Here is a 23,002-nt window from a genome sequence, read left to right on the forward strand (position 1 = left end):
AGAAAATGTCAATAACCAAAGAAAGTAAGTTTACTATTTTTTTTGTTAATGTGTGCATTTTTTAAGTATTTAGCTAAAATTGAGACAATGCTAGCTCCAAAACTTCTTCCACATAGATAATTTCTGCTTTTTCAATGGGAGGGGAAAAAATATCCTTAAAGGGAGGATAGGATATTACAGCTTCTAAATCTTATTTCTCACTCATTGCTTATATATTAATCTGTTGTTTATTCATTCTATTACCATAGCAGAAGAGAATCTAGTTAACTTTTAGTTACACAAAAGTATACTTGGTTGGGGGTGCTTGGGTGGCTCAGTCGGTTAAACAGCTGCCTTTCACTCAGGTCATGATCCCAGGGTCCTAGGGCTGAGTCCCAGGTCAGGCTGCCCGCAGAGTGGGGAGTCAGCTTCTCCCTCTGCCTCTGCCCCCACCCACTCTCTCTCTCTCAAATAAATTAGTTAAATCTTAAAGAAAAAAAAAAAAAGATACTTGGTTGGGGTTGCAATTAGTTTTTTTGATTCTTTAGTGACCATTTTAACAGTTCCCAAAGAGCTAACCCAGTAACTAAGGAGAAATATTTCTTTCAGACATTCAAAAAACATGTGTTCCCAGAGATACAATTTAAGAAAAGCAAAGTTTGTGACACCTGGGTGGCTCAGTGGTTGAGCGTCTGCCTTAGCTCAGGGCCTCTGGCTCAGGGCGTGATCCCAGGGTCCTGGGATCAAGTCCCTCATCAGGCTCCCTGTAGGGAGCCTGCTTCTCCCTCTATGTCTCTGCCTCTCTCTCTCTCTCTGTCTCTCATGAATAAATAAATAAATCTTTAAAAAAATACAAAGTTTATATCAAAAGCTGTTCTCTTCTAGCAAAAAAAAAAAAAAAAGGAAGTTTTAGCTTTCTTTTTAGAGCCAATTAATGCACAGTCATCAAAATCACATGATTTAACTTGTTTCCCTGCAAAATATATATTTGTAGTGAAGATACAACATTACAACATGATAGGACACACATAAAGGTGGTCTCAGGAACCATGATAAAGAGTTAAAAAAAAAAAAGTTCAATCTAATTAGTATTTGAATTTACATAATAAAATTACATAAGGTACTGTGTGGCACAGCGCAGAAATAAAAGGTGAATCAGAAACAATCATTATCTTCAAGGAGATCTCAATACTCATGGATATCCAAACAGGTCAGGTACTTTCTTGCCTCTATTTGCTGATGCTATTATCTCTGCTTGGAATAGGCTTTGTCTTCTGAATGCCCATTGGGCCTTCAAATTCCATTATCTCCATGAAGTCTGCCCCATTCCATGCCCTATTGCATGTTTTTTTCAAGCACTGGCATAACTGCTCCCTGCTTATAGTATTTATATCAACTTGTTTTCATTTTCTTAAAGATCTTATATAGTGCCTTATATTATACTATATATACATGTACTATCCTATTTCAAAAAACCTTTTATGGGATCATTAAATCTCCCGCAGTTGTCTATGTGTGAGCTTTTCTGGTAAGAAGGGATGAAGCCATCATAGATTTTATATAAGGCTTTCTGAACCCCCAATTATTAAGAATGGCCAATATAAATTATTGGATTTACAACAATCTACATGTGTAACTAAATCTAGCCATTAGATTTTTTTTTAAAAAGATTTTATTCATTTATTCGAGAGAGAGAGAGAGAGAGAGGCACAGGCAGAGGGAGAAGCAGGCTCCATGCAAAGAGTCGGATGTGGGACTTGATCCCGGGACTCCAGGATCAAGCCCTGGGCCAAAAGCAGGCGCCAAACTGCTGACCCACCCAGGGGTCCCCTAGCCATTAGATTCTTAAAACTATATGGAGCAACTGAGGAGAAATGTTTCTTTCACACCTCCAAAATGCAATTGTCTCCATAAATACAATATAATATTATATCAATATTGAAAGCTGTTCTCTGCTAACAAAATAATAAAATTCCTAAAGTAGAAAACCACTAAAATAGGCAGGAATTTTGAACGTACAAGTGTGAATTCAAAAAAATAGAAACATGTTTTTAAAAATTTTACAAGAAGTCTTCCCTGAGGCTTTTGTTGTTGTTTTTATTGATCTTGAACATAAAGTATTAAAATTAAATCAAGAAACACATTAACATATGGGCCAACAGACTTACAAATACAAACAAGGAAACTATATCCATGTTTATGAACTACAAAATTCGTGCGTCAAATTAAATTACATTTTTAACTAAGCAGCAGCTGGTATTTTTAAGAACATGAGGCAGAAATAAAACTAAATCATTTAGTAAACATGTGCAATGTTTCACATTCATAAAATGCAACCTCAAACACATGGTGTCAGATGGAGGCAAAGAACTCAAAGATTCATGAATAAAAAGCATGCTCTGTGAGCAAATCTAAATTCCAAAAGAGACATCAAAACTGAAAATTTCAGGAAAAAGCCTTCCGAATTGTATTGTCAATCTGCCTTTTTAAGGAGACTGATCAAAGCTATTAGCTCAAATTGTGGTAAATGCTCTAAATATTTTACATCTCATCAACAAATTAGCTGCAACTACATTATGTAGACCAAGCGGTACCTATCCAAGAGTTCTGAAGAAATATGGGATTGAGGGCTTCTTTTAATACGTAGCCAGTATGTCAGAAGATTTAGACTGCTAATGAAAAACCTTTCAGTAAGATAGGTTCTAAAAGGAATCCTAGAAATGACACAATAGTTCATCTTATTTCCAGACTGGGCAAATTGGTAATACTGACACTAATTTTAAAAAAGCCTTGTGAGAAGAACTGATTGAGCTATCAAGATCCTACGTAGAGATCTTTTATGGGACACGAAGGCATGAGAAGTTGGGGGGAAACTGTTGATAGAATACATGTAACAAGGCTCCAGACCAAAAACTATAAAGAATAAAAGAAGCTTCTATATGCTAGTACTTTACATATATTATTCCTAATACCTAACATGCCTGGACAAAGTAGGTATTCTTTTCTATATTTTAGAAATGAGGAAAAATGGGTAAACATAAGTGCCCTACAATCACATTTAGGCAGAGTTGACATTTGAACATAATCTCTCTCTCTCCAAAATAAATAAAGAGATTAGATAGGGAAGCATGGGGCTTCCCAATGATGAGGAGGAAAACCAAAATGATTAGTCTTACTTAACATTTTACAAACTTGTGGGAAGAGGAACAGAACTGAGAAATCATCAAGACTTAGACAACATGATATTAAATCTTCTGGGTCATATGAAACCTATGTACAAAACAGTTTAAACCAAGAAGAAAAGTGCTAAAATATTGACACAGAGTTTATGGAAACTCAGAGGGGAAATACTTAGTGGGCTGAAATGTCTATCACAGATTTTATGGGACCTGAATTACCCTTTAACTAAAATGAGAGGAAATTTGAGCAAACAATAGAAGAGTTGGGAGAAATTTTTCACATGGTAGGAAAGAGAAAGAACAAAAGGTGGGACCTAGCAAGGGTCTATAAAAATGGAGTTTAAAGTATAAATTCTTGGAACATGATTACCTGTATTCAAATTCTGACTCTGTTATATACAAGTTGTATAAACTTAGGCAAGTTAAGTTCACTTCTGTAAAATGAGCCTGATAATATAACCAACTTAAAGAGTTATTCTGAGGATTATATGATTTAATATATGTAAAACACTTAAAATAGTGGATAGGCCTGGCACATATTAAATAAATGCTAGTCTTGATTATTGTCATTGCTATTGATTTTTCTTGTTGCTCTTGGAGAATCAGAGGTGAGAAGAAAGAAAGCAATGGGCCAAACTGTGCAGGACCTTGAAGATCATTCTGAAAAACAGATATGGGGTCTACTTTGTCAGGGTTCACAGAAGGCAAATGAATAAGGCGCTGACATGGCTGAGGCCCTGTTCACTTGAACAACAGTGAACAGGCAAGCTCAAAATCAGGATTATTTCAGACAGACAGGTAACATTCCATGAACACCATACACATCTCCTACAGATGCCCCATGTTTCTAAGAACATTTACCTTCAAGTGATAGGCAAAAGATGTTTCATTCAAAATAGCAGCCAATTTTAAATATATTCTCTTCTAATTTTAGTGATAATACAACCTTTAGTTCATTATTTCAACATTTTATTATAAGTGTAAAAAGGTCACTTTTTTTAAAGATTGATTGATTTGACAGAGAAAGAGGGGGAGGAGTGGCAGGCAGGAGAGGGAGAAGCAGGCTCCCTGCTTAACAGAAAGCCTGATATGGGGCTCAATCCTAGGACCCTGGGATCATGACCTGAGCTAAAGGCAGATGCTTAACTGACTGAATCACTCAGGGGCCCCAAAAGGTCATTTATTTTTAACTAGGAAGCTGAAAGAATATATTGAAATATGTCAGATTATAATTAATTCAGAATAAAATATGATTTAAAGGGAAATTTCTGTGACATAATTTTATTTACTAAAACTAGTATTAATAGAAGTTTTAAAAATGTAATAAATAAATAAATAGGAAAATTCTATCTGGAAATTCTATCTAGTTTGGGTATAAATATAAAAAAATACACCTCTCTCAAGATGCATTGTAAGTGCTTGACTACTAGGAAGAGAATAACTAAATTTAATCATACCTTCAGTGACTTTAAAACACCCATCTTTTATTTTCTTTTGTCTCTAAATCTTTCCTGCCCAAGAATGAACTTGAATTCACTTTTTAAAGATTTTATTTCTTTACTTGAGAGAGAGAGAGACAGAGCATAAGCAGAGGGGAGGCAGAAGGACAGGGAGAAGCAGACTCTCTGCTGAGTAGGGAGCCCTACGTGGGGCTCGATCCCAGGACCCTAAGATCATAACCTGAGCTGAAGGCAGATACTTAACCAAATAGCCATCCAGGCACCCCTTGAGTCCATATTTTATGTTGATATTTTAAAATATTTCTACATTAATAGTGTTATCCACAATAAAACCCCACAATCAACATATTTTCTGGTAAAACACTGAATGTTTTCTTCTAAATAACAGCAACAAGAGGAAGATGCTCACTCTCACCACATCTATTCAGCACTGTTCTGAAATTCTGGCCAATGAAATAAGGAAGGTAGGAGGCACGGGGCAGTGGGAGGTGGGGAAGAGAGAAAGAATAAATATAGATTACAAAGGAAGATGCTCTTAATTTGCAAATTGACATAATCATCTACTTAGATGAATTAATAAAAGGCTGCAAGAGGAAATAACTGAGTTTAGAATTCTATATCCAGATTAAGCTTCCTTCAAAAATGAAGGTGAGGAGCACCTGGTGGCTTGGTCAGTTGAGCAAAGGACTCTCAGTTTTGGCTCAGGTCATGATCTCATAAATCATAAGATCAAACTCCAAGTCTGGCTTAGTGCAGAGTAGGCTTGCACCTCTGGCCCACCCTGCACTCACTTATGCATGCCCTCTCTCTCTCATTCTGAAGGAAGGAAGGAAGGAAGGAAGGAAGGAAGGAAGGAAGGAAGGAAGGAAGGAAGGAAGGAAGGAAGGAAGGAAGGAAGGAAGGAAGGAAGAAGGAAGGAAGGAGAAAAAGAGAGAGAGAGAAAGAAAATAAATTAAAAAAAACATACACACACACACACACACACACACACACACATATATATGAAGAATGAAGGTAAAATTAAGACATTTTCAGATGAACAAAACCTGAGAGAATCTGTGTCAGTGACCCTGTATGAAATATTAAAAGGGGCACCTGGGTGGCTCAGTGGTTGAGTGTTTGCCTTCAGCTCAGGTCATGATCCGGGTTCCTGAGATCAAGTACCACATCAGGCTCCCCACAGGGAGCCTACTTATGTCTCTGCCTATGTCTCTGCCTCTGTCTGTATATGTGCCTCATGAATAAATGAATAAAATCTTTAAAAACAAAAAAAGAAACAAAGAAATATTAAAAGGAGCCCTTCAGGCTGAAATGACTTGAATCTACAGTAGCTTGAATCTACACAAAATAAATAGCAGCAGTAAATATAATTGCATAGGTATTATGAAAACAATAAGATATTTTTATTGGGCACCTGGGTGGCTCAGTCAGTGGTGTGCCCAACTCTTGGTTTCGGCTAATGTTGTGATCTCATGGATCCTGGGATCCAGCCCCACATCAGGCTCATCAGGCTCCCCACCTATCCTCAGCAAGGAGTCTGCTTAAAGATTCTCTCCATCTGCCCCTCCCTCTCACACACACATGCCTGTGCTCTCTTGCTTTCTCTAAAACAAATCTTTTTTAAAAAGATATTTTTATTTGTAACTCCTTTCTTCTTATTGTTCTAAAAGACAGCTGCATAAAAAATGTGTTAATGGACTTAGATAAAGTTACAATTTGTATGATAATAATACTATAATAGCATCACAGAGGAGGTAAGATAAAGGTATATATTGGATCAAAATTTTTATATGTAACTAATCTGAACTACACTATTTTAACTTAAAATGTTAATTGCAATACCAGGACCATCACTATGAAAATAACTAAAAGATACATAGAAGAAACAACAAAGAAATTAAAAAGGTGTGTCAGAAAATACCCATGTAATACAGAAAAGGCAGGAATTGAAAAAACAAAGACTAAGAAAAAACAAATTAAGTGGCATATGTAAATCCTACTTCATAAGTAATTACATTAAATGTAAATAGTTTGAACATCTCAATCAAAAACCAGAGATTGGCAGAATGGATTAAAAAACATGATCCATCTATGTACTTCCTATAAAAGAATCAAACTTTTCAAAGACACATATAGGTTGAATATAAAAGGAAAAAGATATATCAGGCAAACAGTACAAAACCTAAAAATAAAAATTCTTACTAAGACAAAGAAAGACATCTTATAATGTCTTCCGTCAAGAAGATATAGGCATCTAATCATAGAGTTCCAAAATACATGCATGCATTAGATGCATATATAAACATATATGCATCTAATCATAGAGTTCCAAAATACATGAATCGAAACTGAAAAAAGTGAAAGGAGAAACACACAATTCAACAATAGTTGGAAACTTCAATGCTCTCTCTAGTGAATAGAAAAACAACTCAGAAGATCAACAAAGAAATGGCAGACTTGAAGAAAACGATAAACTAACTAGACCTAACAGACATCTATGAAACATTCCACTCAACAATAAACATTCTTCTCAAGTGCATATTCTCCAGGGTAGACCAGATGTTATGGCATAGAACAATCCTCAGTAGCTTTGAAAGTACTAAAATCATACAAAGTTTTCCAACCACAATGAAGTTAGAAATCAACATTAGAAGGAAATTTGGGAAATTCACAAATGTCAAGATTAACACATCCTAAGCAACCGATGAGTCAAAAAAGAAACCACCAAGGAAATCATAAAATACTTTGAGGTGATGAAAACAAAACATATCAAAACTTACGGAATGCAGCTAACACTGCATTTGACAAAATCAATACTCTTTCATGATAAAAACACTCGATAAGTATCAAAACAGGATGGTACTGGCACAAACATACACACAAAGATCAATGGAACAGAATAGAGAGCCCAGAAACCCAAAATGTTGACCTTTTGTTAATCTACAACAAAGGAGGTAAGAATATACGATGGCTAAAAGACCATCTCTTCAACAAATGGTGCTGGGAAAACTGAACAGCTATATGCAAAAGGAAGAATATGGACCACTTTCTTATACCATACACAAAAATAAACTCAAATGGGGACTCCCGGGTGGCTCAGTGGTTGACTGTCTGCCTTCAGCTCAGGACATGATCCCAGTCCGGGGATTGAATCACACATCGGACTCCCTGCGAGGAGCCTGCTTCTCTCTATGTCTCTGCCTCTGTCTCTCAATGAATGAATGAATGAATGAACAAACTAAACTCAAGTGGATTAAAAATGAAACGTGAGACCTGAAACCATAAAACTCCTAGAAAAAAAAACACAGGCAGTAATCTCTAACACTGGCTTTAGTGACATTTTTCTAGATCTATCTCCTCAGACAAAGGAAACAAGAATAAAAATAAACTACTGGGACTACACCAAAATAAAAAGCTTTTGCAGAGTGAAAGAAATTATTAACAAAATGAAAAGGCAACTGAATGGGAGAAGATATTCACAAATGATTTATCTGATAAGAGGTAAACATCCAAAATATATAAAGTATACAACTTAACACTAAAGTATGTGTTGACCGAAGATGTGGAGAAAAAGGAATCCTAGGGAACTACTGATGGGAATGTAAATTAGTGCAACCACTGTGGAAAACAATACAGAGGTTCCTCAAAAATTAAAAACAGAAATATCATATAACCTGGTAATTCTGCTAGTAGGTATTTACCCAAACAAAATAAAAACACTAATTCAAAAAGATACATGTACCCCAATGTTGACTGCCATTATTAATGAATGAATGAATTAAAGGACATATCTTTTTGGAGACAATGTTCAGTTCCCCTATCAGAAATGTGGAGATAATGCTAGAATCTATGAAACACTGATTCCTAATGTAGCCATTATGCTTAATATATGATACCTAGAACTGTATCTCCTGATTATTTTATAAACACTACAGTGCTGGCATGGGGCAGGCCTTGAAAAAGTAATGACCATATTTTTTTCATGATATTGTTTGATATCATTCATATTAAAATGATATCACTGAATTAAAATTAGATATGGAAGGGAACTTCCCCATCCTGATCATCTTGGTAAAAACATTAATTATCAGAAAACTAAATCTATTATCTTGAAAAATAAGGATGATAGAGTAACATTTAGAGTACTTTGCACATAAGATATTATGTTCCTTAAGGAAACGAACTACCTTGTCTATTTGAATATATATCTCAAGCCTAGAAGCTCTCTCACATAAACACTTATTCAATCAAACTAAATCACAACTAAGGTAACAGTCTGACCGGCCCCACCCAGCAAGATGTATGCCATAAAAATAAAAGCTCCTTATATTTGTTGCTTAGTTCCCCCCCGAAAACCATGCCAAAAATTTTACTTCAGTCATCATGGATAAAAGTGTTCCTAAAATATTTTTCATTTTCCCAGCTTTCTCAGTAAAAGGTACCAAACATGATTTGACCTTTTCCAATGACTTGGGGGATCTGGTGAATAAGGCTTCTCCAGACCTTAGCTGGTTTTTCTCCTTAATGTTAAGTGTTAAATCTCACTTCCTCTCTGTACTCATTAGTACTAGGCTACTAATAGTAATTCCAGCTTTTCCCCACCCTTAATTCTCTTCTGTGGTAGAGGAAAAAAAAGAAGTAAATCTGATAAGAATACAACTCCTTAAAAAAAAAATTAAGTACATAAAAGTTCTAAGAGAAACTGTCAAGGAAAGTATGTGGTTTTAATGCTGAAGCTTTGTGACATTTATTATGGTGATACAAAGGCATGTTTCTTCTCTTACATAAATAAGGTGATATTTTAAGAATGTTGACCTTTTGACAAGTGGCATATGTTTATCTAGGCTTGAAGAAAGTTGAATTTATTTGTTTAATTAGAAAATATTTTTGTTAGGGCTGGTAAAAAAAATCTGTATGCAAAGCATACAAACTTACTTGTTTCAAGTATAGCACAAACAGAAGCTAGAATCCTTGGTAACTTTAAAAATTAAAGATTTTAGGTTGCATTCCAGTGGCAGCATCTTAAAGTTAATCTTTGTTTTGGTACATGGGAAAGCAATTTTTAAATACTGCAGGTAATAAAAATTGTGGGTAGTAAAATAATTTAGTGGACCTTGGTTGAACTCTTTTTTTTTAATAAAAAGAAATTTCATATACCAGAGTATTATAGGTAGTATTGGTAAATACTATTTCATCACTTTATTATAGGCTATGTGTTGTATATGTATTAGGGCATGAATAAAAATAAATTTCTTACTGTGGATTTGGCTGTACTTCCTTACAGTCAAAAAACTTGAAAACCTACTTATATAATGAGTTCTTAATGTTCTGTAGGTTGTCTGCAATCATAAACTTGTGCTTTTCATTGTAGCAATACTATTCCGCCACACATCATCACAAAATTAAAGTCTTTGTAAGTCTCTAAATGTGGCTATTTCCAATGAAGTTTTAATATTTTATTTAGCACATGATTAGTACAATAAATTAAAACTAAAATAAACCTTTTTTTCTTAGACATGTTAAGAAAACCCAAATGAACCTTTATGTGCAGCTATTTCTAATATTGCCACGTTTGATGATGCTTTAAAAAAAAATCTTTTAACAAAATTTACCAGTTAGTATTAACTATATTAGTTAAAAGTTTCCTAAATAAATTTTCAGAATTGCATCTTAAGTTTCATAGAGGTATCCATTAAATATTTTCTAGTTACATACGCATATTAAACTGCATGTTAAAGTGAAAAATACGATCAAAATTCATATTTTTTGGATACTGCTGGTATTCATATTCTAACCAAATCTTATTTCTCACCCTAATGAGAAATTACATTTCAACCCACCCACCACTGTAAATAAAGCTTGTTGAAAGAACTTTTTTGTGAACAAAAAGAAAACTCTCTGCACTTACTATGAGCTGACCAGGAATTCCCAGGTATTGACAGACCTGTACTACATTTGAAATCTAACTGAGGGAACAATTACAATGAGCATTTTGATGCTCGGCACCACCCAGTGGTAGGACTCTGACTATACGCCCTCCTTTACTGCTCACTCATTTTGGTGCTCCAGGCACTATACTAAAAAACTCAGTACATAGAACTGCATAAAACATAAACTCTACTCCCAAGAAGCTGAAGTGAGAAAGTATTCGTGTTTTTTTAGGCTAGAATCAAGCTAGGGAGAAATAAAATAATATATAGAAAAAAAAAGAATCTACTGTAAAGAAATAGGAAATGCACAGTACTTTTGGGGTTTGGTCTGTCCTTAGCAAAGAATTTTTTCATCACAACTTTTTCAAATAGAAGATAGAAAATGAGTAGCTTTAACAAGCCATCACTTTGTGATACACTTAACATCACTCTATTAAAACATTTGAAATTACTATAAAAATATTCCAAATATGAAGATCAGGTATTAATACTAGTTTAATATGATCTTTAGTTAGAATAAAACCTAAAAGACAAAAAATTTACCTAATGGAGCATTTAATGAAGTCTAATTAATTTTTTTAAAAGACTTTATTTATTCATTTGAGAGAGAGAGAGAGAGAAAAAGAGAGCATGAACGGGTGGAGGGACAGAGGGAGAAGCAGACTCAGGTGTGGGGCTAGATCCCAGGAAACTGGGATCATGACCTGAACTGAAGGCAGACACTTAACTGAATGAGCCACCCAGGTACCCCTGAAGTTTGATTAATTAACATAAACTAATTAATATTAGCGACAGGTCTCTTAAACTTGAGTAATGAGTACTCCAATATTCATTTACTATTAAACTGTGTATATACATACATTATGAATACTTTTTGTGTATGCTAGTTTCAAAACACAAAAAGGTAAAAAGTCAGGACAAAAAAGAAAACAGTATATAACACACATCCCGGGTGGTTCTGGAACCTAGCCTCTTCTGACCATGCTGGCTATACACACTGGGTGTCAGCAGTTCTAGCTGAATCTAAAAAAACTGGAGCTTCACTTTATAGTCCAACTTCTATGGGACTTCTATGGATCCTCTGCAAAAATGTGGTCTAATTCTGCTTCCAAATGACAATTGAAAAAATTATCTGGAAAATGGGTTTTCTTTTCTTTCAAAATTGCCAACACAAAGCAACAGCAACTCAACCATCAGCCTGGCACAAACTACTTTTTCTCCTAACCTAGATGTCAAACAAAGGAGAAAAAGTTTTTTTTCTTAAAAGGGAAAGAAATGAAGTAAAGAAATTAATGGGAGACTTAGAGAATAAAGATAGTTCTTAAAACCTGACTACGATCTTCCTTTTTCGTCTAAAGAAGTAAAAAGAAATTAAGAAGTACAATCTCTTTCTCAAATGATCAAAGCAATGCAGATAAGAATGGAGCAGGGACACCTGGGTGGCTCAGTGTTGAGAATCTGCCTCTGGCTCAGGTCGTGATCTCGGGGTCCTGGGATCGAGTCCCGCATTGGGCTCCATGAGTAAATAAATAAAATCTTTAAAAAAAAAATGGAGAAGCACTAGTAGATTCATATGTCAATGCAAAAATTATTAATTCTACTTATAGGATAAAAATTCCTAGAAATGTAATGGCAGGGAGCAATCAATGATTGAAATAAGATCCAGAACTATAGCAAGTAATCCCGCCAAGATTAAATCCCATTCCAATACCATTCTCTCCTGCATGTTATTTTAGAGTCACTAGAGGCCACGCTGGGAAAAGCTACTCCACAGAAGATGTCACTAGGCTCTAGTGACATTTTGCTCTCATTAAGAGGAGTTCAATTATATAATCCATCTTTTCTTCTTCCTTTAGATCCCATCTTTCCTCCCTCCTAGACATCCTTCATTCATAGTTTATCTAAGTAATCTGAACACCTTAATTATGAAGCAAAATGGAAGAGATACATAAATAAAGTTATGGGCATTACACCTTTCATTAGGTTAGGGTAAAGTACATGTAATTTACTATTTTTAGTTTTCTTTTGCTATTACTTCCCTGGTAAAAGAAGAGTATTTTAACATTTTACTATTGCATAAACATTATCAAGGAAATGTAAATGTGTATAAAGGAACCTAATTATTTTTTTAAGTAGGCTCCATGACCAATATGGGGCTTGAACTCACAACCCTGAGGTTAAGAGTCACATGTTCTATCAACTGAGCCAGCCAGGTGCCCCAAGGAACCTAATTATTAAAATGCAAATATGTTTATTAATTAAAGGGTGGAAGAAACACGTGAACAAATTAATGAACTAGTAGCACAAAGCCGTTTGAACCATATGTGGGTAAAAATGTTTCCATCCCCCAAGTATCCTTGAAAATGTTCCTTTGTAGAATCTTTTAAACATGATTCTGAAGAAGATTCATAACAAATGCTATATATCACTTTGTAGGAATATAGAAAAGAGTAGGAAAAAATAAATAATGATATTAAGTGACTTTGGGATAATTTTCAGTTTAATTTCTAGTCAAAGTCATATCTACTTGCTTGGTACTATTGAAATAAAAGTGAAATCCTGGGAATCCCATGTACTATATAAGCTTAGAGGCCTGAAAGAGGATAATGAAAGGTAACTAGAAAACTGGAGAACTATTTTCATAAGACGATAAGATTTTATTAAAACAATAGTATGGGGCAGCCCCAGTGGCGCAGCGGTTTAGCGCCGCCTGCAGCCTACGGCGTGATCCTGGAAACCCTGGATCAAGTCCCACGTCAGGCTCCCTGCATGGAGCCTGCTTCTCCCTCTGCCTGTGTCTCTGCCTCTCTCTCTGTGTGTGTATGTCTCTATGAATAAATAGATAAATAATCTTAAATAAAAATAAATTTAAAAAATTAAAAAAAATTAAACCAATAGTATGGGGGCACCTGGGTGTCTCAGTTAAGCATCCATCTTTGGCTCAGATCATGACCCCAGGGTCCTGGGATGGAGCCCTACATCGAGGCTCCCTGTTCAGTGGGGATCCTGCTTCTCCCTCTCCTCCTGGCTCATGTTCTCTGTCACTATCTCTCTCTCTCTCAAATAAATAAACAAAATCAAAAAGTATGTTTATTATAAGATGATCCAAATAACCCAAATATGTTTATGGTAATTTTTTTTTCATAAAACATTGGGACCTAGAGAAAAATGTCTATGGAATAAATGAGTATCTAGGTTTAGAAATACTTCCAAGAACACTGAGTGAAGTGAACATGGAGTCAATGGAAGGTTCCAATAACACTGTTTATTCTTTAATCCAGTTAAATTTAATTGCAAGCCCATAAAGTTTTCTAAATTATTTATTTAGCAAACACTGAGCGTACACCAAGTGCCACACAATGTATCAGATGCTAAAACTATAGAATCTAAAACATTATCTTCTCGTTCACAGAGATTAAAGAATATATAAAAAAAGTGATTCAATGGGATTGACTAATATATTAAAGAAGTGATCTATTCAACCTTGGAGAAAATCAGGAAAGGTTTCAAATTACTTCATCTTAGAGCTAAAATAAGGTCTCTGTCCAGATAGCCAAGCTGAGGGAAGGTAATCCAGATGAAGAACACAGTAAAAATCAGACAGAAAGGGAGAAACTGCTCAATGCATATGTGAACTTGTAAATTCTTGAAGGTTAAAGGTTAAGGTGAGAGGGCAGGTAAAATACAGAGGTGAATTGAGAGAAAGGCAGAAGTCAGGTAAAGTGGGTTTCTACACCAAGTTTTATAAAAGTCATATTCCAACAGAAAAGGGCTACCAACATATTCCTTATCATCTACAGTCCAAATGCAATTCTATCCATGCCAGGAAAAAAAAAGTAGAAGGAATAATATGTAAGTTCTTTCAGCTTCTTGATAACCGGCCTAGATGACTTTGCAGCTGCATCATTCAAAAGAATCATGAGAGCATAAAATGGTAATATAATTGCATCATATCTGTTTACCAAGCTTCCCTAGAGTTTAGTTAAAATAAAAGGACTATTTGAAGAAATTGTTGACTTGTATTAAAACCATATGATGAAAATATCTTGGATGGCAATGGCAATTAACAGACTCTGGTAACTAATCTTTATTTGGTTATAAACATAGAAATTTGTGTAGTTCTGAAAAGTTCTATTTTAAGAGATTTTAATGTTCTTGAAATAATCAGATATTTTTACAAATTTTTTTTAAAGAAGTCATATTTTCCACTGGGATGCCAATTCAAGTCTTCTGAGAACTCTGTGCCTCAGGAGATTATATTTTTCTAATTAAAAAATTTCATAACACCTTAATTTATTTATCAGAGCCAGCGATGTTTTTTGACCTCAAATACTCACCACAAACTAACATTTCCAAACAATTACATATTGTCACAGTAAAGAACAGCATTGTTCAAAGACAAACAAAATGACATTGTTTAGCTTTTCCTCTAAGGAACTGCATTTTTCAGAGGATACAGTTTTTGTCAGTGTGAATAAAAGTGATTGTTTTCAGAATAAGCAGCTGGCGGGTAATCAACAGTTCTTATTAGCCTTCTGGATATCCTACATATCCAGAAACTAATTCCAAGTATGGGTTTTGCTGCATTTCTTTAGAGGAAGATAAACTAAAATGGCTCAAATGGGCTTCTCTCAACAGAAGACAAAAAATTAAAACAGTCTTCTCTTTAGTTTAGAATGTTACAAATAGTGTAATTTCCTACCTTCCAAAAATTGTTAATTGCATTTCAGTTGTCTTATTAGCTGTCTGAATCAGAAAGCATTTGGGACAGTTTGTATAGAATAAATGTGCCATTTTCTTTATTGTAGGACACAACTTCACTTCATCACTGACTTCTAAGGAAGAAATAAGAGAAGTCTAGGTTTCTTCAATTATAGTACAATACGCATCTTCAAAAAAAAAAAAAAAATCTAAAGAATTCCAAAAAGTAAACCCTGAAATACCTACCACATTACCAAAATTACCACCACCACCACCACAATTACTGAAAGATCTTGATGAAATTTTACTACTCCTTTTCCATTCTGCTCTGCACTATGGAAAGGGTTCCTTTTTCCAAGGAAAGCTTTGTCAAGTACAACTGATTCTCATTCGTCTGAGATAACTTGGGTATCCCTTTTGATAGGCAAGACAAAATACATAACCTTGCAACTAGTATCAACTATAGCATTCTCTATGGGGCTGAATTAAGCATTTCTTGTACTTGGTCCCAGAATGCTACATTAGTAATAAGAAAGTGAGTTATTTTTTTCACTAGTTTCTTCAGTGTATTCATACAGAATTTTGAATATATATGAATGAACCCCTATTTTATACAAAGAGCTATTTATTTTCAACTCAGAAAAGTACTATAACATACATCCTAAGTGATTTGGTTCTATAACATACCTAATAAAAAAACTATATATAATAATCTATTTGGAAGCCTAGAAAAATACAGGCATAGATTTTTGACCTGAAGATTATAACTAATAAAGCTAATAACCTATCAACCATGACTACCCTTAGAAAAAGAAATGCTCTTTGGGATAAGATTCCAGTTGTTTTTCCAGTAACTATAATGAATTTATCCTTATCTATTTCACACTACCTTGACAGATGATCCATATCTTACTCATGTGTATTTATAAAACTTATATTTTATATATTACATGCTGGCATGACTAAACTGTCCTTTATAAACCACATTAGAAATTTCACACTCAACTGTCATTGAGTTACTGCATCCTAGCATGACTTATCAGCTAATAATTTAGTTTTGGAAAGGTCATTGTGATGGCTAGTTTTATGTGGCAACTAGACTGGCCTAAGAGATGCCAGAGAGCTAGTAAAACAGTATTCTGAAGTATCTCTGTAAAGGGGTTTCTGAAAGAGATTGGCATTTGATTCAAAAGACTAAGTAAAGAAGATCTACAACTCTTAGCAATGTGAGTGGGCATTATCTAATTTGTTGAGGCCCCAAATAGACTAAAGGAAAAGGGAAAGCAAATTCTCTCTCTTCCTGATATCCACATCCCCTGCCCTTAGACATCAGAGCTCTTGATTCTTGGACCTCTTGACTCCAGGACTTCACACCATCGGCTCCCTTGGTTCTGAGACCTGAATTATATTACTGGCTTTCCTTGCAAAAAGCAGACTATGAGAAACTTCTAGGCCTAATACAGTCAGCATCTTTGCCATCTTTAATTGTATTCCATTTTACATCAAAGGTAAGAAGTGTGAAACATCAATGTCTAATACTTGCTGCTTGCTCACTGTATGCAAGGCTCTGTTTGATAAGCATTTAACATTGATTATTTCATCTGCTCCTCATAACAATTCTGTGATGTAGAGAACATTATAATTCCTTTTTTACAGATAAAGAAATTGAGGCACAGAGAGGTGACAAAACTTGCCAGAGATCACACTGCCAATAAATGATAAAAATGGGATTCAGCTCAGTCAGACTGGGCAAACACTTCTGGAAGCAACAGTACAATAGCTGTCCAAGGAGAACCCCAAGTCTAGTTCAAACTTGTATTGGCTGGCGATGGTGGTACTGGAAAAAACATGTTCCTGAAACATAATCTAATTGGTGAACTTGAAAAGTACATAGCCACCTTGGGTGTTGAGGTCCATCCCCTTGTGTTCCATAACAACAGAGGACATATTCAGTTCAATGTATGGGATATAGCTAGTCAGAAGAAATTTGGTGGGCTGAGGGAATGGGTATCACATCCAGACCTGGTGGGCCGTTATAATGTTTGCTATAACATCAAGGGCTAATTACAAGAATGTGCCTAACTGGCATAGAGATATTTTAAGAGTGTGTAAAAAATATCCCCATCATGCTGTGTGGCAGCAAAGTGGACATTAAGAACAGGGAAGTTAAGGCAAAATCTATTGATTGTTTTCCACTGAAAGAACATTTAGTACTATGTATGACATTTCTACCAAAAGTAACTACAACTTTTTTTTTTAATATTTTATTTATTTATTCATGAGAGACACAGAGAGAGAGAGAGGCACAGGCAGAGGGAGAAGCAGGCCCCATGCAGGGAGCCCAACGTGGGACTCGATCCCAGGACTCCAGGATCATGCCCTGAGCCAAAGGCAGATGCTCCACTGCTGAGCCACCCAGGGATCCCAAGTAACTACAACTTTGAAAAGCCTTTCCTGTGGTCTGCTAGAAAACTAACTGGAAACCCTAACTTGGGAGTCTGTTGCCATGCCTGCTCTTGCCCCACTGCAAGTTGTCATGGACCTAGCTTTAGCAACATAGTAATAATCATGATCTAGAGGTTGCTTAGGCAACTGCTCTCCTGGATGAGGATGATCACCTGTGAAAAAGTGCAACTGGAGCCCAGTGTCAAAAGTCTAGCTAGTTATCTTTTTAAGATTTATTTATTTATTTGAGAGAGAGAGAGAGAGTTGGAGAATGGGGGGCGGAGGGTGGGCAGGAGGGGTCAAGGGAGAGACAGAATTTGGAGCAGACTCCACACTAAGCACAGACCCTGACATGGGGCTTGAGCTCTGAGATCATGACCTGAGCCAAAACCAAGAGTTGGATGCTTAACTGACTGCACCACCCAGGCATCCCAGAAGTCCAGTTTTATAGGCAACTGTCCTGTGAGGTCGGTAGTACTGCATGTTTGCCACTTTATTATATAACTGAGCAGGGCCTGTACTTAATCTTCAGGATGTAGAAGGAGATGAATGGGCTTCAAAGTGAATGTGGCAGTTTAAAAAGTGCCTTCATTTTTTGGACCTGCATATTTAGCTGTTTTGGAATGTAAATGTTTCCTTCCTGAATTTCAAATAAAAGACTGCTAGAGTCACATCACAATATCCAGTGGTGAAAGCTCTTTTGTCACGGTCATTCCCATTCCTTTTAGTTTAGAATCAGAATAAAGCTGTATTTCAAATGGAAAAAAAAAATGGAATTCAAACATATGCAGTCTATTTCCAGACCTTAATTAAAATTAATATGTTTTCCCTATAAACTCAGGTCTCATATTTTCAATGGAACTGACACAAGATGGAAACCATTAGGAACAAGGAATCTTTAGCCTTAAATGTCTACGATATACTGTTTGTGAAGGAAAGATAATAGAATTTAAAAACGTACAACAGACTAGAATCTTATTCATTAAAACTGTATCTACATGGTGAGGTATAATGAGAAAATTTCTAACATTTTTCTAAGATAAGAATCCTCACTTTTAACATTCTTACATGTACGTGTTTCTTTAAAAATGCACTATACACATAAGTAGAAGGCTTACTATACTACATAGCTTAACAAACCTATATTGCTCTTCCACTATGCACTATGATACAAACTAGATAATATAATTAAAAGGAACTCTAAACACAGATCACAAGTGAAATACATATATAATAAAAAATAACATGATAAAGAGTGAAGGAGAGATTTACAAAGTGGGAGAGTGGCACAGTGAATTGGAATGATTCATTCTATCAGAGAGGGCAGGAAGAAAGAAAGGCTTCCAGAAAAGATAATATCCTTAGCTAGCACTTAAATGTCATCTTGGACAGAGATCTTGCCCAGGGGAAATAGTATGTAAAGGCACAAAGATGGAGTCAGCATTGTACAACAAGTCGAGAGAGAGACTTCAAGGAGGTGGTATGCCTGCAGCTTAAAATTTGAAACAGGAAGTAGGAAGAGACAAGCTGGATTACAGCTAATCATAAAACTCTATTAGAAGCACTCAGACTCATGATGAGGACCCACTTAAGGGACTGGAGGACTAATAAGCCTACCTACCTATTCATCCCTGAGTTGTGTTTTCACCATCAGAAATAAACATTCAATGACAGTATTTCCTTAAATTTTGCAGTGAACCACCTTCCATCCCCCCCCCCAAAAAAAAGTTATTTAAATTAAAAAAAAGGCATTGCAATTTCTAGTTAATAAAGACTGGACTGAGACAAAAACTACATAGCATAATAATGCAATAAACCTTAGAATCAACAAATTTTAGCTTACTTTTAATTTTTTAGCAGCAAGAAATTAATGAAATACTACAGTAATGTTTCCTTTTTCTGGAACAACCTGAAATTGTTACAGTTTAGCTCTGGGTCAAATCTTGAAATGGCTTAAATTCAAACTACTATACAAAAGACATATAATTCTGAAGAGCATGAAATCTATAGCTGACTTCAAGTTCTAGTTTATTTCCCACTTTTTTTTTTTTTTTTTTTTTTAATTTATGATAGTCATACAGAGAGAGAGAGAGAGGCAGAGACATAGGCAGAGGGAGAAGCAGGCTCCATGCACCGGGAGCCTGATGTGGGATTCGATCCCGGGTCTCCAGGATCGCGCCCTGGGCCAAAGGCAGGCGCCAAACCGCTGCGCCACCCAGGGACCCCCTATTTCCCACTTAAAGGCAATTGAGAGTTTAGATTTGGAACTGATATACAATAGTAACAAACCTATCATTTACGAAGTGGTCTACATTTCCAAATCCTTTTACAGTTATTGTTTTATTCGTTTAATAAGTTTATTATGGAATTGTCATTTCTTTCATGAAATGCAAGGAGAAGAGGCAAAATTCAGGCACACCAGGAGTCTGTTCCTATTGAACAAATCATCTCAGATCAAGCTATGTCAAGTACATGAAGTAATTATCCCATGTCTATTCTCTAAGATACATGCAAGAAACTACATGACACTCCGGTCTGAGGTAGTTCAACAAAAGTAACATCAGGACTTGTTTTATACAGGCCTCAACATGGCTCTTTAGCCAAGACCATCCAAAACCAGATTTGTAAAGACATTATTAAAAGTATCAAAAACAAAAACAAACAAACAAAAAAACCAAAAACAAAAAAACCACACCTTTAGAGCAGCACTGATGATAATGAGGGAGGTTCTATGGCAAACTTTTACTATCTGACCTAACCCACACCAGGGAGACAAACTTTCTGTAGGTGACAGAGATAGCTTATCGCAAAAGAGAAATCCCAACATAAATATAAATATATGTATAGTATTGGTAATTAAAGGCATAAAACTGAAGGTTAATGTTTCCGTTCCTAGATTAGATCAAGCAATATTCTACTATTAAACCACAGTTCAAGATTCCCAGCAACCACCTGAAAATTCCTAGAACCAACAGCAATCATTTATATCCCAATCAATTTGTTTACAATCTTGTTAAAAAAATGAATTGTGAACTGTCCTCCTTTTTGTACTGGTTTCTAAGAGCTTAGAGTCAATTTTGTAGCAGATGAGTAAAATTCAACTCTCTTGCTTGCCTTCACCAACTTCCCATTTTCCTTTCATCCTCACCTTCCTTTTTTAATCTGGATGAACCTTATAAACTTTCAAAGTCTTTCTGAAACAAGGGAGAATTTAAGATAGATAATCTAAAAACAAAAAATAGTAACAAAAAAATGAAAAAAGCATACATTACCTTTATATCAAAATTACAATCAAGTCTTCTAATTAACACGATGAAAGTGCCCGATGAATTGTCTTTTAGTGGTGGAGGCACTATGGGTTCACAGGCATTCTCTGGTTTTGAGTTAATCAAAAAACCCTGAAAAAGAATTGGCAAGAAGTTTTTTTCTCTGTTAGACTCAAAAAATCAATTCAACTTAGTTCTACAAATATGTTTTAAATTAGCTTCATGTATTTTGCATTTTGCTAGATGAATTATCTCGGAACTACAACAGGACTATCCTCCAAATGCTCACAATCCCAGGACTTCTAAAGTAGTATTTGATTTCATTAGCATTTAGTTTAGTGGGGTTTTTTTTTTTTTTTTTTTTAAAGATTTTACTTATTCATTTGAGAGACAGAGATCAAGAACACAGGGAAAGGCAGAGGCAGAGGGAGAAGCAGACTCCCTGCTGAGCAGGGCAATGCCAGCTCAGGCTCAATCTCAGGACCCTGTGATCGTGACCCGAGCTGAAGGCATTAACTGAGCCACCCAAGCACCCCATAGGCATTTAGCTTTTTTTTTTTTTTTTTTTATGTTATTTATTTATTCATTGGAGACAGAGAGAGAGAGAGGCAGAGACACAGGCAGAGGGAGAAGCAGGCTCCATGCAGGGAGCCCGATGTGGGACCCAATCCCGGGACTCTAGGAACACGCCATGGGCCGAAGGCAGGAGCCAAACCACTGAACCACCAAGGGATCCTAGCATTAGCTTTTTAAAGTAAGTTCCATTTCTACCATTAAAGTTCTTTGTTGTTGTTGTTTTTTTTAATCACACATAAGCTCATCATCCCAAAGACAAACCACTGTTAGCATGTTGGTATATTTTCCAATAATGACTGACATTTCTAAACCAAATAAATGCTTTTTTAAAATTAACTTTTGCATTTCTTTCATGTTATCAAACAATGAAAATGCATAACATTTCTAGGTATTTTTCTTCTATAGAAATAGTAGCCTGAGTATATAAAGGTATATGCAGAAAGATGTTCCCTGCTACATTGTTTTGAATAGCAAAAGCTGGAAATCAGGCACATCAATAAGGCAGCCATTTGGGGAAAAAAAAAAAATACAAGAGAAAAACAATAGAGCCATTAAAAAATAAGATAAATGTAAACACACTAAATTAAAAAGATATCCACAAAATAACTATTAATTTAAAAAGAAAATAGCAAGTTGCTTTCCCCAGAAATATAGGATGGTTTGACATCAGAAAATACATTCACATAAAATACTACATTAACAGATTAGAACTATCTCAACAGATGTAAAACACTGAATAAACACACACACACACAAAAATAACCAAATTCAGTAAATTAGTAAGAAATGAGCAATTAAAGGTATGACAAAGTGCCTTAACAGTAATCCTATAACGGTGTGTGAATTGGTCACACCAACCACCTATTCATAGGATATGGCAATTTCTCCTGCCTTAAGTCGAACTGATTGGCTTGTAATAGGGAATGCTTTCACATGTGTCAGGAGCAAAAGGCAGCATACCTTCATTTACTCATAAAATAGCTCCCTTCTCAATTCCATAAAGCACTTGGTTTTTACTTTGCAGAGAAAGAGAACTGTGGTTATCCTCCAACAATAAATATTTGCTTTAATGCTGCCTCTTCTGTGCTTTAATGACAAATCACATATGCAGTTCTTTTCAAGATACTTGTAATAGCAATTAAACTCAACCCATATATTACCAACAAAAAATATAACTAAACTTAAGTGAAGACAATATGAACAACTATGGCCTAATTTCCCATGTCTGGCGATGTCAACTCCATCATGATTGCCGCCTAGTGGACAACATTTGAAAGACACATGCCAATTTCAGGGATGTTAAAACAGGGGGTAATAAAATAGAGGCATCTTATCAATGAATTTATGGTATGTACAGATACACACACAAACAAAAGATCTACAAGTGAAACTGGAAAAGGGTTTTGCTTTTTAATAATTTCTATATTTTTATATTTTTATATCTGTTATGACAAACATGTATTATT

The 23,002-nt window shown here is 35.4% G+C and overlaps 1 protein-coding gene and 1 pseudogene across 8 annotated transcripts in view; one reads left to right on the top strand and one right to left on the bottom strand.

The window, feature by feature from the left end:
- The window catches only part of RNF13 (ring finger protein 13), a 201,226-nt gene that overhangs the window by 72,006 nt on the left and 106,218 nt on the right, over positions 1-23,002 (bottom strand). For 6 of the 8 annotated variants that reach the window (XM_077864719.1, XM_077864716.1, XM_077864720.1 and 3 more), the window contains one exon: positions 20,967-21,092. In XM_077864719.1, the coding sequence (XP_077720845.1) occupies positions 20,967-21,092 (126 nt within the window). Of the gene's footprint in view, positions 1-1,094; positions 1,232-20,966; positions 21,093-23,002 lie in introns of those variants that run through there. The other 2 variants (XM_077864723.1, XM_077864721.1) reach the window with 2 other exon arrangements.
- LOC144293581 (GTP-binding nuclear protein Ran pseudogene) lies at positions 14,956-17,873 on the top strand (annotated as a pseudogene).

The sequence above is a fragment of the Canis aureus genome, chromosome 22 (assembly GCF_053574225.1).
Source record: "Canis aureus isolate CA01 chromosome 22, VMU_Caureus_v.1.0, whole genome shotgun sequence".
Classification (NCBI taxonomy): domain Eukaryota; kingdom Metazoa; phylum Chordata; class Mammalia; order Carnivora; family Canidae; genus Canis; species Canis aureus.